Source organism: Microtus pennsylvanicus, chromosome 7 (genome assembly GCF_037038515.1).
Source record: "Microtus pennsylvanicus isolate mMicPen1 chromosome 7, mMicPen1.hap1, whole genome shotgun sequence".
Taxonomy (NCBI): domain Eukaryota; kingdom Metazoa; phylum Chordata; class Mammalia; order Rodentia; family Cricetidae; genus Microtus; species Microtus pennsylvanicus.
The window spans coordinates 32,281,878-32,303,545 of NC_134585.1; the positions used below are offsets into that span (position 1 = coordinate 32,281,878).

Sequence of the window (21,668 nt, forward strand, 5' to 3'; positions counted from 1 at the left end):
GGGCCAATGAGACAGCTCAGTGGTTAAGGGGCCCCGCAAGTATGATGGCCTAAATTCAATCTTTAGAAATTCATATAAAGAAGAGAAATTGGCTCCTCAGAATTGTCCTCCAGCATCCACAGGCATACCAAGGCTTGTATCCCTACATATACATATCATCTACATAATTGTAATGAATGAAAATTTAAAAATAATAGTTATAAAAGTAGGAGTAATAACTACTCATTAGAGGAATCTTTTTCTTTTTCAGTAATTGAACTCAGACACTTTCACCTTTATAATTTAGTGAGCACTCATGTATCTATGATATATATTAGAATTCAATAATTGTGGGAAAAGGTGTTAAATTATTTAAATTTTTCAGTATTTTTAAGTTTGGGGGTACTTCAGGAAGTCTGATCTGAACATAAAATATTTGAGCTCAACATAGTGTAGTTAGTAGTTTTTTTAAATTCTTGTAATTTTATTAAAATGCTATTTTACTAAAATAAATTATTCAAACATGCATAAATATAAAGCATGTTCTATTCTTACCTATTTTATGCTATGTCAAATGTAAACTCACTAAGTTTACTTTTATCATAAACAAAACTGTTATACTATTGTCAATTGATAATGTGGCCAAAAATATGAAACTTACCTTTCTAAAGTAGTAAAGTGAAATAGAGATGAATTAGGAGTGTTGGCAGTGTTCTTAACATAGGCAGTTCAGAGCTTAGTGTATAGAGTGTATTAAATGTAACCTGGCAACTAATAGGTAGACAGTTGTGACAGTGCCCAGGAGTGCGTCCTTGCTAGTTGATAAAGGGAGAACTTGGGCCTTTTTAGGGTCTTTGTCAACAAACACCAGCTACTTCAAAGATGAATGCTGGATGGAAGTCCCAAGGTTTTGTCCCAAGTAGGTGTGGTCTTAATTCTGGCAGTTCTCTGAACTTACTGGTCTCTGTTTGATGGTATATTTGTATTGACCCACAGGTGGCGACTACTGTGCTGAAGATCAAAATAATAGGGGTTACAGTAGATTAGCACGAAGTAGTTTGTGGCAAGATACATAAGTGCTAGTTAAATAGTACATGTTTATTTCAGATTTGAGTAAAAAGATAAAAATGAGCTTGAGAACCAAAGCCAAGTAAACCCATGTCTGTACAATCACCTTTTTTGTCATTTTCTATTTTCTAGAATGCTTTTTACAATGCATGTCTTCAAAACAATTTCTTACCCCTTTTCTAACCAAATTTACTAATTTTATCAGAAATGTTTGAGATTAGAGTTGTAGAGTATGGAGATGGTCTAGTTGTATGCAGTGGTGAACTTGACATAGACAGTAGTGAAGTTACAAAGAAAGAAATGTGACTAGGTGGTGGACATCTCTCGACACTGGATGTGTCCATAGAGATTACTGGACACACTTTAGAGAGCACATGTTATACGTGATGAGAAGATAGTTATGGTGAAGAAAATGAAATTTTTATTCTTAATCCACAGATACGGTGGTAAGAGATGGTAATTCTCACACGTGGGAATCAGAGGCAGGAAAAAGAGTTCAGTGTCATTTTCTGCTACATTCAGGGATGTACATCCTGTTGATTCGAGGGTGTACATTCTCTACATTCAAGGCCGTATCTCAAATATACCCCTCTAAAGTGAAAAAGAATTTTTTAATATGCTTTTATAAGAACCTTTTACTGTTACTTAATGATATAGATTTATGATATGTAGTATATTTAATGAACATCAATAGTGACTTGAGATGCTTTTTTCTTTTTATATTGTTTAATCCCACCCTAAAGAGTTTTGTCTATGCCGGGTGGTGGTGGCTCACGCATTTGGAAGGCACAGGCAGTCAGATCTCTGTCAGTTCGAGGCCAGTCTGTCTACAAGAGCTCGGCAGGCACCAAAGCTACACAGAGAAACCCTATCTAGAAAAACAAAAAGAAAAAAAAAGTTTTATCTTAGTGAAGCATATTGCAGTAAAAATGTGTACTGTGTACTTTAAAACGGGACATTAATTCTATTTTGTAGCACATATTTAAAAATACAGCTTTGATAACTCACTCTGTATGGATTTTAGTTAGGAGGAACACATGAATCATTCTGTTAAAATCAAACCACTTCAGGGTTTGTTTGTTTTATGATAGAGTATCATTATATAGCTCAACTGGTCTAGAACTTTTCTGTATCCCAGCTTGCCCTCAGAATCCTCTTGCTTCTGCCACCACGTAGGCGCTGCAGTTTCACTGTGCATTATGACACCTGGCAGACTTCTTTTGTGATTGTCCTTATTGGTTTATTTTCTTTGAAATAAATCCTAATTTTCTGAACATACATCTACTTACGGAAAATGTATTTTTCCCTTAGTTATGGGAAGACTTCCTGGGTTTGTTTCTTTTGTTCAGAACTTCTTTATGGTGTCCAGTGGCCTTAGACTCTCTGCTGTAATGGGAGATGTAGCTCAGTTGGAAGAATGCTTGCCCAGCATGCGCAAGGCCCTGGGTCAGATCCTTAAACATAGCAAAACCTGGGTGTGGTGACAGCACCTGCACTTGTCCAACACTTGAAAGATGGAAGCAAGTGGATCAGAATTTCCATCCTCAGCAACGCATAGAATATTTCCTTTGTGAAAGTTGCTTGAGTACCTAAGTAGAAATAGCATATTTTTCTAAGTAACATCTTTGAAATTGTTTTATATATTGAATTTTTAAAAGGAAATGAAAAAGAACATTTGTAGGATCATTGTAACATGTGCCTTTAAGACTGGGTTTTTTTAATTTGAATATTGAACTTACATATTTTATAACTATTTTACCAAAATTTTACCCTTTTTCAAAGCTAAATTTTAGGGAAAAAAATTTCTAATGTTCCCATATACTTATCTAAACTATTGTATTGGTACTTCTCCATGTATGGATAAGCATTGGTTTATTAAGGCCTGCTGACTAACTCAGGTCATTCTGAGTAGATGTAAGGACATGCTGACAAAGCATCTTGAGGTCTGTTTGTGGGACACACCTAGCACCTTACAGAATGCTTGATGATGTAACTGCATGTAGCTAGCTTTTTCAGCTGCCTTTACTGTCACGTCATGGCTTCCTTTTCTAACATTGTTTGCTTCTTACTAGATACTCTGCCCATTTGACACTTGATACTGAAATAGTTCATTACTTTTGTTTACATGAAAAAGTGCTTGTAGCTTTGTATTTGCCTCTCAATTAACTTGAGGTTTCTTAATTCTTTGTAGTTCTCAGTGGCGATCTCAAGGTTAGAGTAGTAATAGAAGACTGCTTATTCACTTGATCGTAGGCAAAAGGCCAAGAGATAATTGTATCTGTTTCTTAAGCAATCATACCTCCAATTAAGTCCATACTTGGTGAATATTACTGAATGGATGTATGGAATAACCGTGATCATTCTATGTAATATTTGTGTAATCTGGTGAAACATTGCTTTTTTTTGCTTGTGTTTTTACTGTGGTATTTTTTCTTGATTCTTTACAGAGTGATAAAATGGAATTTTACTAATTATGTATAATTCCATAATTGTAGTTTTATGCTGAATGCTCCAAATATCAAAGGTAATGTGGGGCATTGAGACACACAGTAGATTTAAAATTTACCATTTTCAATTAGGTCCCTCAAAGTTCTGGAACCCTGGCTCCTGCCCAGAGTGATGTCCTACCATACAATGCTGTTGGCATCTCAACCACTGCGGAGCCACTTGAGGAGCATTGGAATTGGTCAATTGGGAATTGGGTGGTAATAGGATGAGTACATTTTGTCTGTTTGTCACATAGCGCTGTTTTGTGTAGTTCTTTCGTTCATATTCTTTGTCTTTGGGGGATGAGCCCTGGCTAAACTGTGCCACGTGTTAGAAGAAGAAAAGCATTTTGACAGCACATTCCTGCTCTGTGGTGGTTGTGATATCACCAGCATATGGCATGCTGGCATCTCTGCAAAGGGGCCAGAGGTCAAGTTTTAGAAGTGTTTATCTATAGACAAAAGAGATGTCATTTACTGTAGTAAGACAATTGTATTGTTTTCTGTTGGGGGGACAGCAGACTTGTAAATTATCCTAATGCCTATTGTTAACCCCTAACGAGAGGGGGAGTTACATGGAAATTGTATATTAGTGGCATGGGGAAATCAAACATATCTGCTATTTGGTTGTCAGCTTAAGACTTCCTGATGTAATCTCTACTTTATTTTCTTTCTTTTTTTTTTTTAGACAATTTGGCATTAAGAACGGAATGTTTTTTGGGCATGCTAAACAGTTATGTCCTAATCTGCAAGCTGTTCCATATGATTTTCATGCATACAAGGAAGTTGCCCAAGCAATGTATGAAACATTGGCAAGGTATTGTGTATAATACTCTCATGTTCATTGCTTTTTCTCCTTTGATTGACTCCTAAGAGAGTCCAGTTTTCTTTAGCATTTTGAGAGTCAGTGGGTTTTGTCTTTCCTGTGATCCTTTTTCTCCATCTGCTAATTTGATAACTGCCTTTCTTTATGAAGCTTCAGTATTGGGAGTTTAGTCTCAAGGAAAAATTTGCATTCCATCAGTGTTCAAGTGCTTCTGATTGTGAGGTGAAATCTGTGTATGGATGTGATTTTCTTTCCCATGAAACCAGATAGACGAAGAATTTGGGTATTTTGTTGTTTTTGTTTCACTTGGTTCTTCTCTTTAATTACATTTGAATTATAATTTGTTTAAAATTAGAATTCACAGAATGAGGTGTAATAGGGTGTACTGTATCCCAGAATTTTAATACCAGCAAGGTTAATGGAGGAAAGCCCCTGAATTATAACTGAATAAATTTAAAACTAATGAGCCAATGACAGAGAAGCATTTAAAAATCTTTTTTCATCTTAAATTTTTTTTCTTTCTTTTTTATTGATTTTTATTGAGCTCTACATTTTCTCTTCTCCCCTCCCTGACTCTTCCCCTCCCCTTCATCCTTCTCCCAAATCCCCCATGCTCCCAATTTACTCAGATCTTTTCTTTTTTTACTTCCCATGTAGATTAGATCCATGTATGTCTCTCTTAGGGTCCTTATGGGATTGTGATTTGTGGGCTGGTTTTCTTTGCTTTATGTTTAAAAAGCACGTATGAGTGAGTACATGTGATAATTGTCTTTCTGGGTCTGGGTTATCTCACTCAAAATAATGTTTTCTCGCTCCATCCATTTGCCTGCAAAATTCAAGATGTCCTTATTTTTTCTGCTGTATAGTACTCCATTGTGTAAATGTACCACATTTTCCTTATCCATTCTTCGGTTGGTCGAGGGGCATTTAGGTTGTTTCTAGGTTCTGGCTATGACAAACAATGCTGCTATGAACATAGTTGAGCACATGCCCTTGTGGCACAATTGAGCATCCTTTGGATATATACTCAAAAGTGGTATTATGGGTCTTGAGGAAGGTTGTTTCCTAATTTTCTGACAAATTGCTAAATTGACATCTAAAGGGGTTGTACCAGCATCCCATCAGCAGTGCAGGAGAGTTCCCTTTTCCCCACAACCTCTCCAGCAAAAGTTGTCATCAGTGTTTTTGATCTTGGCCATTCTTACAGGTGTAAGATGAAATCTCAGAGTTCTTTTGATTTGCATTTCTCTGATGACTAAAGATGTTGAGCATTTCCCTAAGTGCCTTTCAGCTTTTTTAGATTCCTCTGTTGAGAATTCTCTGTTTAAGTCTGTACTCCATTTTTTTTTATTGGATTATTTGTTCTTTTGATGACCAATTTCTTGAGTTCTTTGTATGTTTTAGAGATCAGACCTCTGTCTGATGTGGTGTTAGTGAAGATCTTTTCCCATTCTGTAGGCTGTCATTTTGTCTTATTGACTGTGTCCTTTGCTTTACAGAAGCTTTTCGGTCTCAGGAGGTCCCATTTACTGTTTTTCTCAGTGTCTGTGTTACTGGGGTTATATTTAGGAATTGGTCTCCTGTGCCAATGCATTCAAGTGTGCTTCCCACTTTCTCTTCTATGAGGTTCAGTGTGGCTGGCTTTATGTTGAGGTCTTTGATCCATTTGGACTTGAGTTTTGTGCATGGTTCATCTTAAAAGTTTTAAGCATATCAAAAAATTATTTTTTATAAAAGTAAGTCTCTGGTAATTGTTTTACAATGGTTGGTTAGTTAGCTTGGGGAAAAAAGGATTTCTTTTTTGGTATAGGCTTTTAAGATACTAAGGCAGTATTAAAAAGAATAAAAATAATGTAGTAGTATGTACATGCTCTAAAGTCAGTCATGTAGTTTCTGTGTAAAGGGCTAGAAGAGGTCTTTCTCACAAGTACTTAATTCTGTAAATTGAAAAAGTCTTAAGTGATGTAAATCCCCAACTCGGGCCTGCTCTGGTGAAAATGTAAGGACTTTGGTCCAAGAGCCCTGCCAACACCCTTAAGACACAAGAGTGAGCACATACCTGCCTCTGACTTCACTTCTGACTGCCCGCCCCCCAATTGAAAGTAGACTGTTTCTCATACTATATATCCTGTTTACTGTTTCCCCTCCCTCTAGACGCCCCGTTCCTCTTCAGTCCACTTCTCTGGATCCGTTCCCCTTCCGTCTCTCATTAGAAAAGTATAGGCTTCTAGGAGATAACAAACATAGCAAAATAAAATATAATAAGGCAAGCAAAAACCATTCCGTTGAAATTGGATAAGGCAAACCAACAGTAGGAAAAGAGCCCAAGAGCATGCATGATGATCGGAGTCCTATAAAAATTCTAAACTGAAAACTTTAATATATATGCAGAGGTCCTGGTGCAGACCCACCCATGTAGGCCTGCCTTTTTGTTTTTGTTTGTTTGTTTAACTTTATTCTGAACACTCTTAACCAGTGTGTTCATGTAGCTGCTTGTTTCTGCTAGTCTCACCAAAAGAAAAAATTCCAGTCCCTGCCTTTGTGGAAGCTGTTTTAATAATGGAGAAAAAAAATGTATAAGGAAAGATTTCAGTTACCTATCAGTCACAACTATTCTTTTTTTTAATTTTTTATATTTATTTGTTTTATTATGTATACAATATTCTGTCTCTGTGTGTGTCTGCAGGCCAGAAGAGGGCATCAAACCTCATTAGAGATGGTTGTGAGCCACCATGTGGTTGCTGGGAATTGAACTCAGGATCTTTGGAAGAGCAGGCAATGCTCTTAATCACTGAGCCATCTCTCCAGCCCCAGTCACAACTATTCTTAATGCAAGTGCAGTACTTTGGGCGTTACCATGTTTTAAATGTGTTGAAATGCTGTTTAAAAGCTGAGGGCATTGACAGCATCTAAAGGAGGGCTGGGAATAGGCTAATAGAGGTGCTGCTGTTTTCTCGGTTACACTAGTGGAGTAGGTTGTGCCTGGGGACTAAATAATTGAGAGAGAGCTAGGGCCAGTTCTACTTTCAGTGTGTGAACACTTTAGTTGGATGTTTCTGTTCTCAGAAAAACTCATTGTCTTTATTTTAAAAATAAAAACAAAAGAACACTAAAACCTTTGTTAAATTTTTAGTCTGAGTAGCATTTGTTTATTGGATGAGTATATATGATTTATAACCTACCAAAAGGTGTGTATCAAGTGGATTGAGACAGTGATTTTGAGACCTCTTCAGCTATCTCTGGTCTGATTCTGTTCCATGATTCCTTTGTCCTACAGCATCTCAGGGATTATAATAGTTATTAGATATTTAATGGTGGTATTTTGCTTTTAGCTAAACAGTAGTTCTTGAACTGATGTGTGTAAACTTCTGTTCCTAAAGGTTTCTGATAAGCCATATTTGAAATTTTCTTAGATATTTTGGTACCTGTGATCCATTTACCACTTTGTAGCTATTTGTATATACAAGAGAATTTTTAGTAAGTCATTTCAGCTGTTATAGTTTTAGTATGAAATTGGAATACTAATTAACTTTGTAGTTAAAAGTTAGATAACTAAATAATGGCCCTTTGGATGCGTTATTAAAGATTAAAAGTATGTTTTTGTTGTTTTTCAATAAAAACGCCTTATCTTTATTTGTAACCTTTAATGTCTCCCAGAGCAGACCTTAGGTATTCATTGTCTTTGCTTTGTATTGATAGCTACACACACAGCATTGAAGCTGTCAGTTGTGATGAAGCCTTACTGGACATTACTGACATCCTTGCAGAGACTAAACTTACTCCTGATGAATTTGCAACTGCCCTCCGAATGGAAATCAAAGACAAGACTAAATGTGCTGCCTCTGTTGGAATTGGTTAGTATCTGACTTGTTATGTACTTGTTTTTACTCAGTTTGGAATCCTTTACTATCCCTTAACTTAAAGGAATTTTAATAACTTACTACGTGTTGCAGAAGTGGGGTTTTTTTTTGACCTTTTAGCATTGCTTACAGATGTGCAATAACTTAAAATTATTGGAAATGGAAGTAAAGTGTTAGTAGTATAATATTTTTTCATTAAGGGAGTTAGAATCATTCTTGGTTTTCAAGAAAGGAGAGTTAGATTAACTTTCAATTCTTGTTTTCCTCAACTTTGAACAGAAACTATACCTTAAAAACAAGTTCATAGCTTAGAACTTGAAGCTCAGCTTTAGTCTTCTCTTCCTTTGCTTTCCGGGTATCTCACATGTTCTCTGCAGTTGCAGACTCTACTTCCTCCTCTCTCCATTCGGCCTTTCATTTATTCAGCTGTTGCCCACACCTGTCATCCTTATGTTGACTTTATGCTGTACCATTTAGAATTGAAATGCGTAGGCTTTCTGTGCCACTTTTTCCTACTTATCTAAGCCTGTTCCAAACTGTCTACCAGGAAACCCTGTCTTACCATGCTCTCAGGTAGAACGCTTCACACTCTGTCCCGCAGACTTGAAAAATAATTAATAAAGCTTTCTAAGCATGCTGCTGTTTCCAGCTGATTCCAACATTCTCATTCATAAACTTTTCCCTTAAGCCCTTGTCTATTGAATCAATAGGATTTAGATTGGTAACTCAGTGACATCATAGATAGGTTAATCCTACATTAATTTGAGGCAGGGGAGAATATAGACCAACCTGAAATCATGGTGAGACCATGTCTCAAGATGGGGGTTTGTGAGAGAAAGGACCAGTGATTTACGTTTAGAGATGGAGGTGACAAACATGCTGCTGAAACACTGGGAACTACTAGGGTGTCACAAAGCAGAAGAAAGAACAACTTTGTAAAACTGGGCTGAGCACTCAGCAGCCACTTATCCTTGGTACTTCCAACCAAGTAAGTCTATTTACCACTGCCCACTATAGAAAGAAACTTCTTTGACCAAGCTTGAGAGTAGCAAAAAATAATTTATGTGTGTAAACATAAATATTTATGACAAGTAGTTTGACAATATGCCCATTAGCGAAAGAATACTGGGTGTGTATAGTCTCATATCCACCTGGTCTGTGGCCTGCCCAGCTATGGGATGTATAAAGATTTAGAATCCTGTCCTGTGGAGCAGGCATCACATGTAATCAGAGAGCAGTGTTTGACCCCTATAGCATTCATTCCCAGTATTGCACCAAGCGAGTACATCTTCCAGCAATATTTTTAAGATGTGAAACATCACAGAATACTGAAAATTAAAACAGATGAATACATTGCCATTATTCATACAGGTACTGTCTGGCCTCCCAGGCTCCCTACTGTTGACCTACAAGTCCCTATCAGCCTTTCTTCTCTTACCATCCTCTGTACTTCAGTGTCAGACACAGTTGTAATTCCTTGTTTTTAATCATATTTCTAATCTACAAGTGATTGTGTAATATATTTTCAGTTCAAGAATGGAATTCAAACTAAAATGTCATTTGTTAATTCACTCCTGTCTTTGTCTCTCTCACCCTAAATTTACCACTTTGAGCATTTTGGTATGACTTTCCGAAACTTGAACTTTCCTACATGATGTGGGAGTGATTTCTTATTAATAAAGAAACTGCCTAGACCCATTTGATAGGCCAACCCTTAGGTAGGCGGAGTAAACAGAACAGAATGCTGGGAGAAAGAAGCTGAATCAGGAGTCTCCATGATTCTCCCACTCCAGGCAGACACAGGTTAAGATCATTCCTGGTAAGCCAGCTAGTGGGCTAAACAGATTATTAGAAATGGGCTAGTCCAGGTGCAAGAGCTAGCCTAGAAGAGGCTAGATAGAAATGGGCCAAGCGGTGTTTAAAAGAATACAGTTTCCGTTTAATTATTTCGGGTAAAGCTAGCCGTGCGAGCCGCCGGGTGCCGGGGATGCAGCCCCACCGCTCGTACTACTACACTTACAAGAGCCAGTATATATATAGCCTAGGAAAATATGTTATTACATGATTCTTTCCTATGTTGTTAGTGCAGGACTTCCCTGGTATCTTGGTGTTTCACTCATGGAAAAGCTTACTGGAGACTTCAAACTTAAGTCAGTCAAACTTCAGCCTCCAACAGCCCTTCTGTAGACCCATGCCCTCTGCTGTTTATGGTGCCTGACTATATCTCTGCCATCATTTTCTTTTTTTCCCTAACATAGATTATTTGAGGGATTTCACATCCTGTACCAGATAACACTCACTTCTAATCCTCCCAGGTCTTCCCCTAGTTTGTGTTGTGTTGCCTGTATATCCACTGGAACATGGTCAGTCTCCCAGTAGCCAGCCTTTTAAGGAAGTCAGACTTGCCCTGTATAACCCCTGCCAGATTCCCTCAGTTATGGAGAGCTACACTTCAACATCCTTATCACAATTTTATTGAAGAGTTCTTTGATGGTTTCCTTTCTAGGCCGTCACTTTGGGGTGGTGAGGTGCGGGTAGGGGTTGTCCCTGTTTCTCGACTGTGAGTCTTTGGTCATGGATGCCACTGCACAAGTAGCAACCTTGTCCTTTGCATTCAGCAGGGGTACAGATCATGGGCTTCTGGCGTCAGCACTTGCCATTGACTCAACTGTACAGATCACGGACACCATCATAGCCTTCTGCAGCAACATGGCCTTCAGGGCAGCACGGGCCAAGTACACCAATATGGTGCTGGTGGTGGCAGCAGCACATACCACAGATATCCGAATAGCCTCCAGTGACAACACAGGTCTGGACTTCAACATGGTCCCCAGCTGCTGCAGAACCACGAACCCAGAGATAGTTCTCATAGGCAGTACAGACTACAGACATCAACATGACCTCAGGCAGCCTCCAAGGCCACCCACATCAACATAGCCTGGGACTGTGTAGATGTCTGTTTCCCATGTTACCATTGAGGGCCATGCAGTTGTTTATGAGGACGCCCATGGTCTGTGCCACACCATATTAAGCCATATTGATGTCCGTGGGCCATGTTTCTATCACAGTTTTCATTTCTGGCTTTCACCTCCACTTTGAAGACTTTAAAAGCCTTCTCTTATATCGATGTTTGCTTTGGGAGTTTTGTTTCCATTGTGTGTTAACCTGTTTCCTCCAGGGGTTGGAGATTTAACTGGATTTTATTTTAGCTTTAGTTTTTCTCTAAGTCTGCCACACTTCTGAGTGGGAGGGGATTGAGACAGGGTAGCCTCACTGTAGCCCATGCTGGCTTCAGATTCATAACCAGTGGACTACTTAAGCCTCCAGAGTATTAAAACTATTTACATGAGTCACCACACCCAGCCTAGCCCTTCTCCTGTAAGATCAGGGCTGTTTTCTCTGGTCTGCATGAGGAATAAACATTGAAATACTTGCTTTAAAATAAAGGAAAACCTCTATTCAGCAATCTATTGGCCAAATCCTGGGATATATACCTTGTTTAAATTTATCAAAACTGAATTCGTTTTCATCATTTTAAGATGGGTGAATGACAATCTTTATGAAATTTTATATTTGTCTTTTTATGTGTCCCTCTTTATGAAATTTTAAGAAATAATTTTGGTTATTTCTTGAGTACTTTTTCCTCTTTCAATTTCGTAGGTTCTAATATACTTCTTGCTAGAATGGCAACTAGAAAAGCAAAGCCAGATGGGCAGTACCACCTGCAACCAGACGAAGTAGATGATTTCATCAGAGGTCAGCTCGTTACTAACCTACCAGGTAAGTACAAGTCTTTTACTAAGCATTTGCCTGTGAGAGATCACAGACATCTATATGTACTTTTCATGCCATCGTTTTAGTTATTGTGGGGCTATTTTTTCACCGTGGTTCCCTCAGGCTCTCTGTATCATCCTCCCTCAGGATTCAAGTGCTGGAATGACATGCATGTCTTTCCTCTCTCTTTTTAATAAATTGTTAACGGTCATGAAAAAGATAACAAAGTACTACATTGAACACCTATCAATTGATTTATTACATATTTTATCTTTTCGCTTAGTGGATTCTCCTTTACAGTTGGTAGGTGGCCACCCTAGCATGCTAGAGGCCCCGGATTCCACCCCCAGCTCCACATTCATAAAAGCAAGCTGTTTGCCCAGAGACCCATAATCCAGGCATTCCAGGGGTGGAAGCTGGGAGACCAAAGTCCAGTGTCTTGTGAAGGATTTCTTAAGTAACAACATCAATGATTCTGAGAAATAGTTTTAGAGAAAATATAAAGTTAACTTAGTCTTTTAAAACCATTTATTTTATCATGTCTATGTTTGCTTATGAACGTGCCTTGGCGTATGGAGATAAGACAACTTTGGGGAAACGGTTCTCTCCAACTGTGGGTTCTAGGGATTACATCAAGTGTGTCAGGCAAGGGCCTTTTCCCAGTGAACCATCCTCTCACCAGCCCAGCTCCCCCCCCCCCTTTATTTTTCTTTTATTGAGACAAGGTTTCACTGTAATTTTAGAACCTATCCTGGAACTAGCTCTTATAGACCAGGCTGGCCTCGAACTCACAGAGATGCGCCACCACTGCCTGGCCAACTTTTATCATTTAAACCCATAATCCAAATAGTATATTTCTAAAATGAAAACAAAGGTTTAGAAATGCATTTATCTGTTCTGTGAGATTATGCTTTTGAAATGCAGTTGGAGTACAGTAGTGTGTGTGTGTGTGTGTGTGTGTGTGTGTGTGTGTGTGTGTGTGTGTGTGTGTGTGTGTGTGTGAGAGAGAGAGAGAGAGAGAGATGCCTTGGCTTTAATTCCCAGCACTTAAAGATTGATTTTGTTCTATATTGTGTTTATGAATGTGTCTGTGTGGGGATGTGTACATGCAGTTGATCATGGAGGCCATAGGTCTTAGATCTCCTTGGTAATTATGAGCTACATCCCTTGGGCATTGGGAATCAAACTCAGGTGCTTGGCAAGAGCAATAATTGTGGTTTTTTGTTGTTTTTTTTTTTAACCTTTGTGCTGTCTATAGCCCCACCTAGTACTGCTTTAAAAAAAAAAATCAGAAGAGAAAAGGGCCCTTGGGCATGGTAGCATATGTTTGTAATATCAGTACCTGGGAGTTGGAGGCAGGAGGATTAGGAATTCACATCCAGCCTGGGCTGAATGAACTCCTATTTCAACAAAACAAAAGAGAGAATGAGGAAAAACATTAAAAATATAATTAAAAGTGGTGCGCACACCTTTAATCCCAATACTTAGGAGGCAGAGACAGGTGGATTTCTGTTCAAGGCCAGCCAGGACAACCAGGAATACACAGAGAAACCCTCTCTTGAAAAACCAATAAATGATAATAATAATCCCCAAATTTTGGGTTGACTTACTTCTGCATGTCATCCCTGTTCTGAAGATAGCATTTCTTATCCATCCTTTCCCAAAGTATGTTTGAGAGAACATAAAGGATTCTTCAGGAGGCACAGAGAGTGTGTGAGTGCATGTGCCCAAGCATGTGAAGACCAGAGGAATATGTCAGGTATCTTAAAACTCTATATTATTTAAGATTAAGATTATTAAGCTCACAGAACCTGAAAAACACTTTGGCTAGAGTAGCTAGCTAGTGAGCTCCTGAGACCCATCTGCCTTGTCTTCTTCCACCACCTTTTCATTGTCTGAGGTTACAGGAATACGTGTCCATCCTTAGAGTCTATTATTTTTAAGTTTTATGTGTCTGATACTTTGCCTGCATGTTTGTATGTTTTCACCTGAATACCCGTGCAGCCTGCATAGGTGAGAAAAGAGCATTGAGTCCCCTGGAATGGGAGTTGTGGACTTGTGAGCTTTCTTGTGGGTCCTGGAAACCAAACCCCAGTCCTCAACAAATACTCTTATCTGCTGAGGCATTGCTTCAACCCTGTGCCTGTTTTTACACACACACACACACACACACACACACACACACACACACACACACACGTGTATATAGATACACAAGATACCCAGAGAAACCTGTCTTGGGGGGGGAGGGGAGAAATAATCCAGGTCTTAAAGAAAGATACAAAATATTTTGTTTGGAGTCAAAAAGAGAGTAGATTCTAGCTGGGCGATGGTGGCGCACGCCTTTAATCCCAGCACTCCGGAGGCAGAGGCAGGCGGATCTCTGTGAGTTCGAGACCAGCCTGGTCTACAAAGCTAGTTCCAGGACAGGCTCCAAAGCCACAGAGAAACCCTGTCTCGAAAAACCAAAAAAAAAAAAAGAGAGAGTAGATTCTAAACCAGCACATTCCCCTTTTATCTTTTCTTTCTTCTTGGTTGGCTGTGCTGTGGTGGGGCCCTGAGCCCTGTTTACTTCCTGTACAATACAGGTGCCCCTTTTTCTTATGAACTCTGAGGTGCATTGCATTGAATCAGTAACCATTTTAGTCTTGTCTTTGAATATCATCATTCTCTCCCCACCTCCACTACAAGACCATTTCATTTTACCAGATTAGTTTTCCATATAGAGCAACTTCTCTTCCTCAGACGATGATTCCATTAGATGAGCTTGCTTGTGCTTAACTTAGTGACATTTCAAATATGAGTAGTCACAGATAATTTCTGAAGGAGTGGGTTTCCCACAACATCACATTTACATATACACAGTGCAGGGTTTGTTTTGACTTGGTCTGTAAATAGCACAAGTGGGTGCCAGCATCCTTTCTACTAGGATATAGATCAGCAATCTCAACCTGAGGGTTGCTACCCTTTAATAAGCTTCTCTTTCCAGAAATATTCTTTATAATTCATAACAGCAAAATTACAGTTACAAAGTAGCAGTGAAAACAGTTTTATGGTTGGGGGTCACCACTACATTAGGGACTATATTAATGGGTCACAGCATTAAGAAGGTTGAGAAACACTGATAAATATTTTCATGGTTTAAATTTGTCTGACCTCATTCCATGCCAAAGGTGCATTTAAAGTTTTATCAACTCCATACCTGTGTCTTATTTTACTATATTTAGGGGTTCTCTTGGCAGGAGCATAACTTGGGTGTTTCCTGCCATTGGAGACTACTCAGCATAGAAGAAAAAGTTACATAACTACATTCAGCTAAAAGATAGCAGCAGACTTTGCTCTTTCTTGATAATATACAAAAAGCATACAAACGCATGGTTTTCACTGCTAGTTACTATGGTGCAAAGTCATTTAAGTAAGAATTACTCTTTATCTGAGTTACTGTAAACTGCTTTCTCAAATGTGTATTTCTTAACATATTTTAGATGTGGTGTAGGCAGCAGAGCTCCTGAGTGTCCTGGGTAGGTAGCACTGAAACATTGTGTACATTGTATGAGGCCATGGAGACTGTACTCTGGCCCAGTTAGCTTTTGATAAGAGAAATGGGTCTTCCTCCCTTACTATACTACCATTCTTTGCTTAGGAGCCTCAGTCCTCATGTCACTGGGTCCACTTTTGTTCCTGGTGAGGTGTGGGCCTGTATCGTCATTTCCCCTAGTTCCAGTCCAGAGAAAATGCTGTGAAACCATCATGAATATTTGCAGTCATCACAGTACAGTTCTTACTCTGTGCTCAGTAGTATTTGTGTCTGTGCTATAGACTCAGACCATACATTCTTAAACAAGAGTCTGTAATCTTGGAATTATTCACAGAATTCTTTTTATATAAAATTTAAGTTTTGTTTCATGCATGTCTAAATAAATAAATGACCAAAATTGTCAACAACTGTCTTTGTTTTCCTTTTCTTAGGAGTTGGACGTTCAATGGAATCTAAGCTAGCATCTTTGGGAATTAAAACTTGTGGAGATTTGCAGTGTATGGCTATGGCAAAACTCCAGAAAGAATTTGGCCCCAAAACAGGTCAGATGCTATATAGGTTCTGCCGTGGTCTGGATGATAGACCTGTCAGAACTGAGAAGGAAAGGAAGTCTGTGTCAGCTGAGATCAACTACGGAATAAGATTCACCCAGGTAACATGTCTTTACATGCTCCTCTTTTAACCTCTAAAGCTCTTGATGATTGACTGGTGGTCTCAAAACCTTGGAGACTTGTAAGGTAAATCTCCAGTTAAGAAATCGAGTCTTTGGTGGTGGTGGCACATGCTTTTAATCCCAGCACTTGAGAGGCAGGTGGATCTCCATGAATTCTAGGCCAGCCTAGTCTACAAAGTGAGTTCCATGATAGGCAAGGAACCTTGGGGGAAAAAAAATAATCCAGGTCTTAAGGAAAGATACAAAATACTTTGTTTGGTGTCAAAAGTGATTTGAACTGTAAATATTCTCATTACCAATGAAGAGGAAAGGGCCAGACAAATATTGAGTTTTAAAATTATAGTTAAAAATAGATCTCCTTTACCTCATTTTCCATCCCCCTAGTGCAGTAGTTCTCAATGTTCCTTATGCTGAGACATTTTAATACAGTTAGTTCCTCATACTGTGACCCCCCCAACTATAAAATTATTTTTTGTTGCTACTTCATAACTGTAATTTTGCTACTCTAAAGAATTGTAATGTGTAAATATCTGTGTTTTCCAGTGGTTTTAGGAGACCCCTGTGAAAGGGTTGTTTAGCCCTCAAAGGGGTCATGACCCCACAGGTTGAGAACCACTGTGTAGATGATGATAGTACAGATGGACTGGTTTGCTTTCCTTAAGAATACATATTTGGATTTAGGTATATCTCTGGAATTCAGCTCTGTAAACACTGCATATCAAGATTTGAAATCTGACAAGCACTGGGTCTTGTGAACTATCATTTAGGAATCTGACATAGTGTTGGATTTCACATTTTATCAGGGAATTTAAGAACTGCAAGAGGTCAGTAATAGTATTAAAAAAAAGCAAGAAAGGAACTGCCTTAGGAGTACTCAATACACTGAAAACATGAGCATTTATATTAACACACATTTCAAGGTGTATACACAGTGTTTCTTTTAAACAAATACAATAGGGAAATAAGATATTTAAGATTCAGAGCTAAGATAATTGAGAAGAACTATTGGGTTAAGTAAAATAATATGGAAGTGGCTTTTTTCCCCTTTGTCTTTGGGTAGCCAAAAGAAGCAGAAGCTTTCCTTCTGAGTCTTTCAGAAGAAATTCAAAGACGACTTGAAGCTGCTGGCATGAAGGGCAAACGTCTTACTTTGAAAATCATGGTACGGAAGCCAGGGGCCCCTGTAGAGACTGCAAAATTTGGAGGCCATGGAATTTGTGATAACATTGCCAGGTAACCTTTTTCTTTTCTTTAAAAACAACAACAACAACAAAAAAAAAGTTGGTAGTTATAGTCTGTGCAAAGTATGTCAAATAAAATAAAATTAGTTTAAACTTACCAATCCTGATGTTGTCAAATATACTGTAGAGCCTGAGGTCAGCCCATGGTCACTTGACTTAGCCTTAATACCCTATGGCAAAATACTAAAGGCTGAGGGATGGTTACTTTTTAAAGAAAAGATCTAGTTCAGTTTTTGGCGATTCAAGAGGCTGGCACTATTTTGAACTCTCTGTTGGCCAATGACATCACAGTGGCTGGAATATAGGCCACACAGCAGTCACAATGCGAGACAGGAAGCTAGACAGGTCTCAAGGGCGAGGTTTGCTCTGTATAACAACCTTCTCAACTAAGTGTTCATGACATTTATTTCCTAGAGCAATGATTTAATCAGCTCCTGTCCTTGTCTCTTTAGGTCCTCTAAATCACTGTCATCATACTGAGTGTCAAGTTTCCAGCATGACTTAACAGACCACAACCACACTTGAGTCCAGCCAGCTGGCAGCCTGTGACTCCTTTTAGTCTCCGTGCTGTTAACTTGAGTGTAGGTAGGAAAGGGCTGCCCATTAGTGAGCCAAGGAGGGACTGATGTAGTGTGTGTAAGATTGCAAATATCCCAGATTTCCATGAGTCAGTCATTCAGAGAACTAGCATCTCTATGTGAAATGAGCATTCTCTCTAAAAACTTGCGGAAAGCTTTTCTTTAACACCCTGACTTCTGATGTGTGTCTTAATGCTAGAGTTCATGTGAGGTCTATGACCAACATGAATCACTTTTTAGAGTGGATCTTCTACTCAGCATACTGCAGTTCATCTGACAAACCAAGTGGTAAAATCTTTAACAATGAAACCGTATTTAAGGGTTACATTATTATGTATTACATTAAAGGTTTTCAGTAAAGATTAGCTCATACCAAACATAAGTTGCTTATTGTATTGTGATCTTGTAAAATCTCAAATTTCCACATATACTGTGGAAACAGGCAAAGTCAAACAACATTACATATAAAATGTTTAAATATAATGTATATGTATTTCACATGGAAATTAAATGCAATGATAATGGAACATGTCTGTCTGAAATTGGTTCTTAAGCATTGGTTTTTGTTGGCGGGCAAGAGGGATGCTACCTGTTATTACAGGTCCAGTTTACAGTGTTTCTGGAGGAACTGGGACTGATGTGTGCTCATGCAAAAGTATCCCCAATGGCATTAAAGATATTAGGATGAGTTAAAACCATTGCTACCACATAACAGGTCCTTTAAGGTTCCTTACAGATCTAGAGTTTTCCATTCTATGGCTTTTATGCCAGGCTCTAACAGTATTTGACGTAGTAGCTACATATATTTTCTTTATGATAAGCTCTAACAGTATTTCACATAAGAGCTACATACTTTTTCTTACACATTTATAAAAGCTCTGAGAGAAAAGTAGAAGATATTTAAATGTTGAAAATATTCAGTGGCTTTCCTTTAAATATAATGGAGAGTCAAAAACCAGAGGTTTGAGAGATGGTTCAGTAGTTACGAATACATCTTTTTAAAAATTATGTATATAATATGTGTATATGCATACGGGTGCTGTGACAGAAGAGGGTGTGAGGTTCACTGAGTCTGGAGTTTGAGGTCACTGAATTGACTAATCTAGGTGATGGGAACTGAACTCTAGTCCTTTATAAAAGCAAGTGCTCTTAACCACTGAGCCATTTCTTCAGCCCTCCCCCGCAAGGTCTTTAAAAGCAAAACAGCTTATTAATTTCTCCTGTGAATATTACTTGTGCCTTAGTTTAATTTTTTAAAGTAAATTTTGCTTGGAATCCAACTATTCTGGCTACTTACCATGAAGTCTTTTAATTACAATACTTTATATTAATGTACATTATCTAAAATTTTTTTCCTAAATCAAATTTTGGTTGATCATGTCTTGTTTTCAGTATCTGTGTTCTATATAATGTTTTCTATGCTTGTGGGTGGTGTTACTGGCTTATCATAAGGGCGATCATTTTTATAAACCTACTAATTCTTGGCAGTGTGTCTATAACATTTTACTGACTATATATGGAATGTACATTTATTTGCTTAGGAAAGTAATTCTAATACTTACAGGACTGTAACTCTGGACCAGGCAACAGATAGTGCAAAAGTAATTGGAAAGGCTATTCTCAACATGTTTCATACGATGAAGCTAAATATATCAGATATGAGAGGGGTAAGTATCACTTAAGCTTTCTTCCTGTAGCGTAAAGCCTGAACTTCAGCTGAGCTTGGTCATGGTGCAGTGCAAGCATGTGTGCAGGTCTTTAGCTTCTTATGTGCCGTCCAAGAAGGGAGACAGAACTTCCCATCAAGCCTGGTCATTTTAAGTTTGAGTATTATTCAAATCCTGTATTTTTTTTTTCTTCCCTCCTACCCTCTCCATCCCCAGCAATGGGCAAGCACCCTTATCCGAGCTACTGCCCCAGGTTTACAAAGTTATTACTGTAGGGAGAGATTGAACCTCATGCCCTGATTGTGCTAAGTAAGTGCATGTCTACCAGCTGTAGATGGATCCTATTTAAAACCCCAGCTGGGGCTGCCGAAATACCTCAGCAGATAAAGGCACTTTGTCCCCAAGCCCAGGTTGTTCTGTGCTCTCCACTTCACACTATACCAACCTCTCCCCTCAAATAAATAAAGCCTTAGCTACCAAAAAACCCATGGAGTACTGAAATGCACTTGTGGGATCTTTCCGTGTAGCGTAGAATCAGATACTCTCAGGTAAGGGAAAGCTGCTAAGTCACTCACCCACCAGTCGTCTGTGGGGTGACTCACGAATAAGCTGTTTGCACAGTTTCATCTACCTTTATTCTAGAAACAGGATCTAGATGGCATTACTGATTAACTGAGAATTTTGCCTAGTTGGATTTTAACAAAATATTTCTCTTTTCATTCTAGGTTGGTATTCAAGTGAATCAGTTGGTCCCCACTAATCCAAATTCTTCCACATGTTCAAGTCGCCCATCAGTTCAGTCAAGCCTCTTCCCTGGTCTGTCACATTCTGTCCATGATCTCTTCCAAGTTCAGAAAGCTAAGAAATCCACAGAAGAGGAACATAAGGAAGGTGAGTAGCCATTAATGTGCAGCTGCTCATTTTTTTCTCCCAAACTTCTTTGGGAGTAAGTAGTCTCATTTTAAATCAGCATAGGTCTCTGCCTTCTTTAGAATGTGATTTTACTTAAAAAAAAAAAAAAACTAAATCTATTCTATAACTGTTTGCAAGGAACAAAGAATTTAGTGATGTGAGAGGGGCTTGTTTTTTCCTCAGATGAGCTAAAGAGCGTATTTAATTTTTATTCCTAAAATTGCAGTATTTCTGGCTGCTGTGGATCTGGAAGTATCCTCTGCTTCTAGAGCTTGTACTTTATTGTCACCCTTTTCTACACATCTGGCAGCCACTGTCAGTACTGACACTAACAGAGGCGAGTGTTCAAGGAAATGGAATGGTCTGCATTCTCCTGTCAGTGGACAGTCGAGACTTAATCTGAGTATAGAGGTTCCATCACCATCCCAGGTATGTTTAGAAAACAGTATTCTTTATTTTGTAGGTTGGCATACAGTCATCTTCGTGTGTTGCTATACTGTTCTGTCATTCCCCTCCCATTTCTGCAGGTGCCCTTGTCTGGTAGTGAGTCCTGCCTTGTGCTTTGCCACGGGTATCCTACTACCTTTTCTGCTTCTGTTCACATAGAGAAGGAGACAGATACAAATACTGCCTCTGGGTCTAGTGAAAGGTGCAGCTCTCATGCTTGCATTAGATCCCCCTTGATAGTGACAAGAAAGGAAGGACTGGCCATAAGAGCAAGGGATTTTGCTATAAACATTTTCATCTTACTGCTTTAAGTATAACTACTTCTATTTGGGGAAAATCTCCTTGCTGAAAAGTTTGGGTTTTTTTGGTGGTGTGGGAGGGGGCGGGGGGGGTCCCTTTCCATGGGTGAGTTCTCACCACAAGGTATTCTGTGAGTATATGTGGATTTCCTTGCGTGTGCTACCAGCTTCTAAAGTGCACTCAGTTTCAGGCTCTGTTTCACCTCAGGCTTCAGCAGCGGTGTCTGTGAAGATAGCCTAGGCAGGGGCTAGCTTTTTGAAGGCTGATGGTCTTCACTTTCTTTCTCAAATTTCATTTCATTTCTGCACATCAGGTTCTC

General features: G+C 38.8%; 1 protein-coding gene across 7 annotated transcripts in view; it reads left to right on the forward strand.

The window, feature by feature from the left end:
- Positions 1 to 21,668, forward strand: part of Rev1 (REV1 DNA directed polymerase) — a 71,811-nt gene that overhangs the window by 47,459 nt on the left and 2,684 nt on the right. For 5 of the 7 annotated variants that reach the window (XM_075980388.1, XM_075980387.1, XM_075980385.1 and 2 more), the window contains 8 exons: positions 4,222 to 4,350; positions 8,059 to 8,213; positions 11,880 to 11,999; positions 15,963 to 16,183; positions 17,265 to 17,437; positions 19,588 to 19,690; positions 20,416 to 20,581; positions 20,829 to 21,031. In XM_075980388.1, the coding sequence (XP_075836503.1) occupies positions 4,222 to 4,350; positions 8,059 to 8,213; positions 11,880 to 11,999; positions 15,963 to 16,183; positions 17,265 to 17,437; positions 19,588 to 19,690; positions 20,416 to 20,581; positions 20,829 to 21,031 (1,270 nt within the window). Of the gene's footprint in view, positions 1 to 3,551; positions 3,572 to 3,643; positions 3,753 to 4,221; positions 4,351 to 8,058; positions 8,214 to 11,879; positions 12,000 to 15,962; positions 16,184 to 17,264; positions 17,438 to 19,587; positions 19,691 to 20,415; positions 20,582 to 20,828; positions 21,032 to 21,668 lie in introns of those variants that run through there. The other 2 variants (XM_075980390.1, XM_075980389.1) reach the window with 2 other exon arrangements.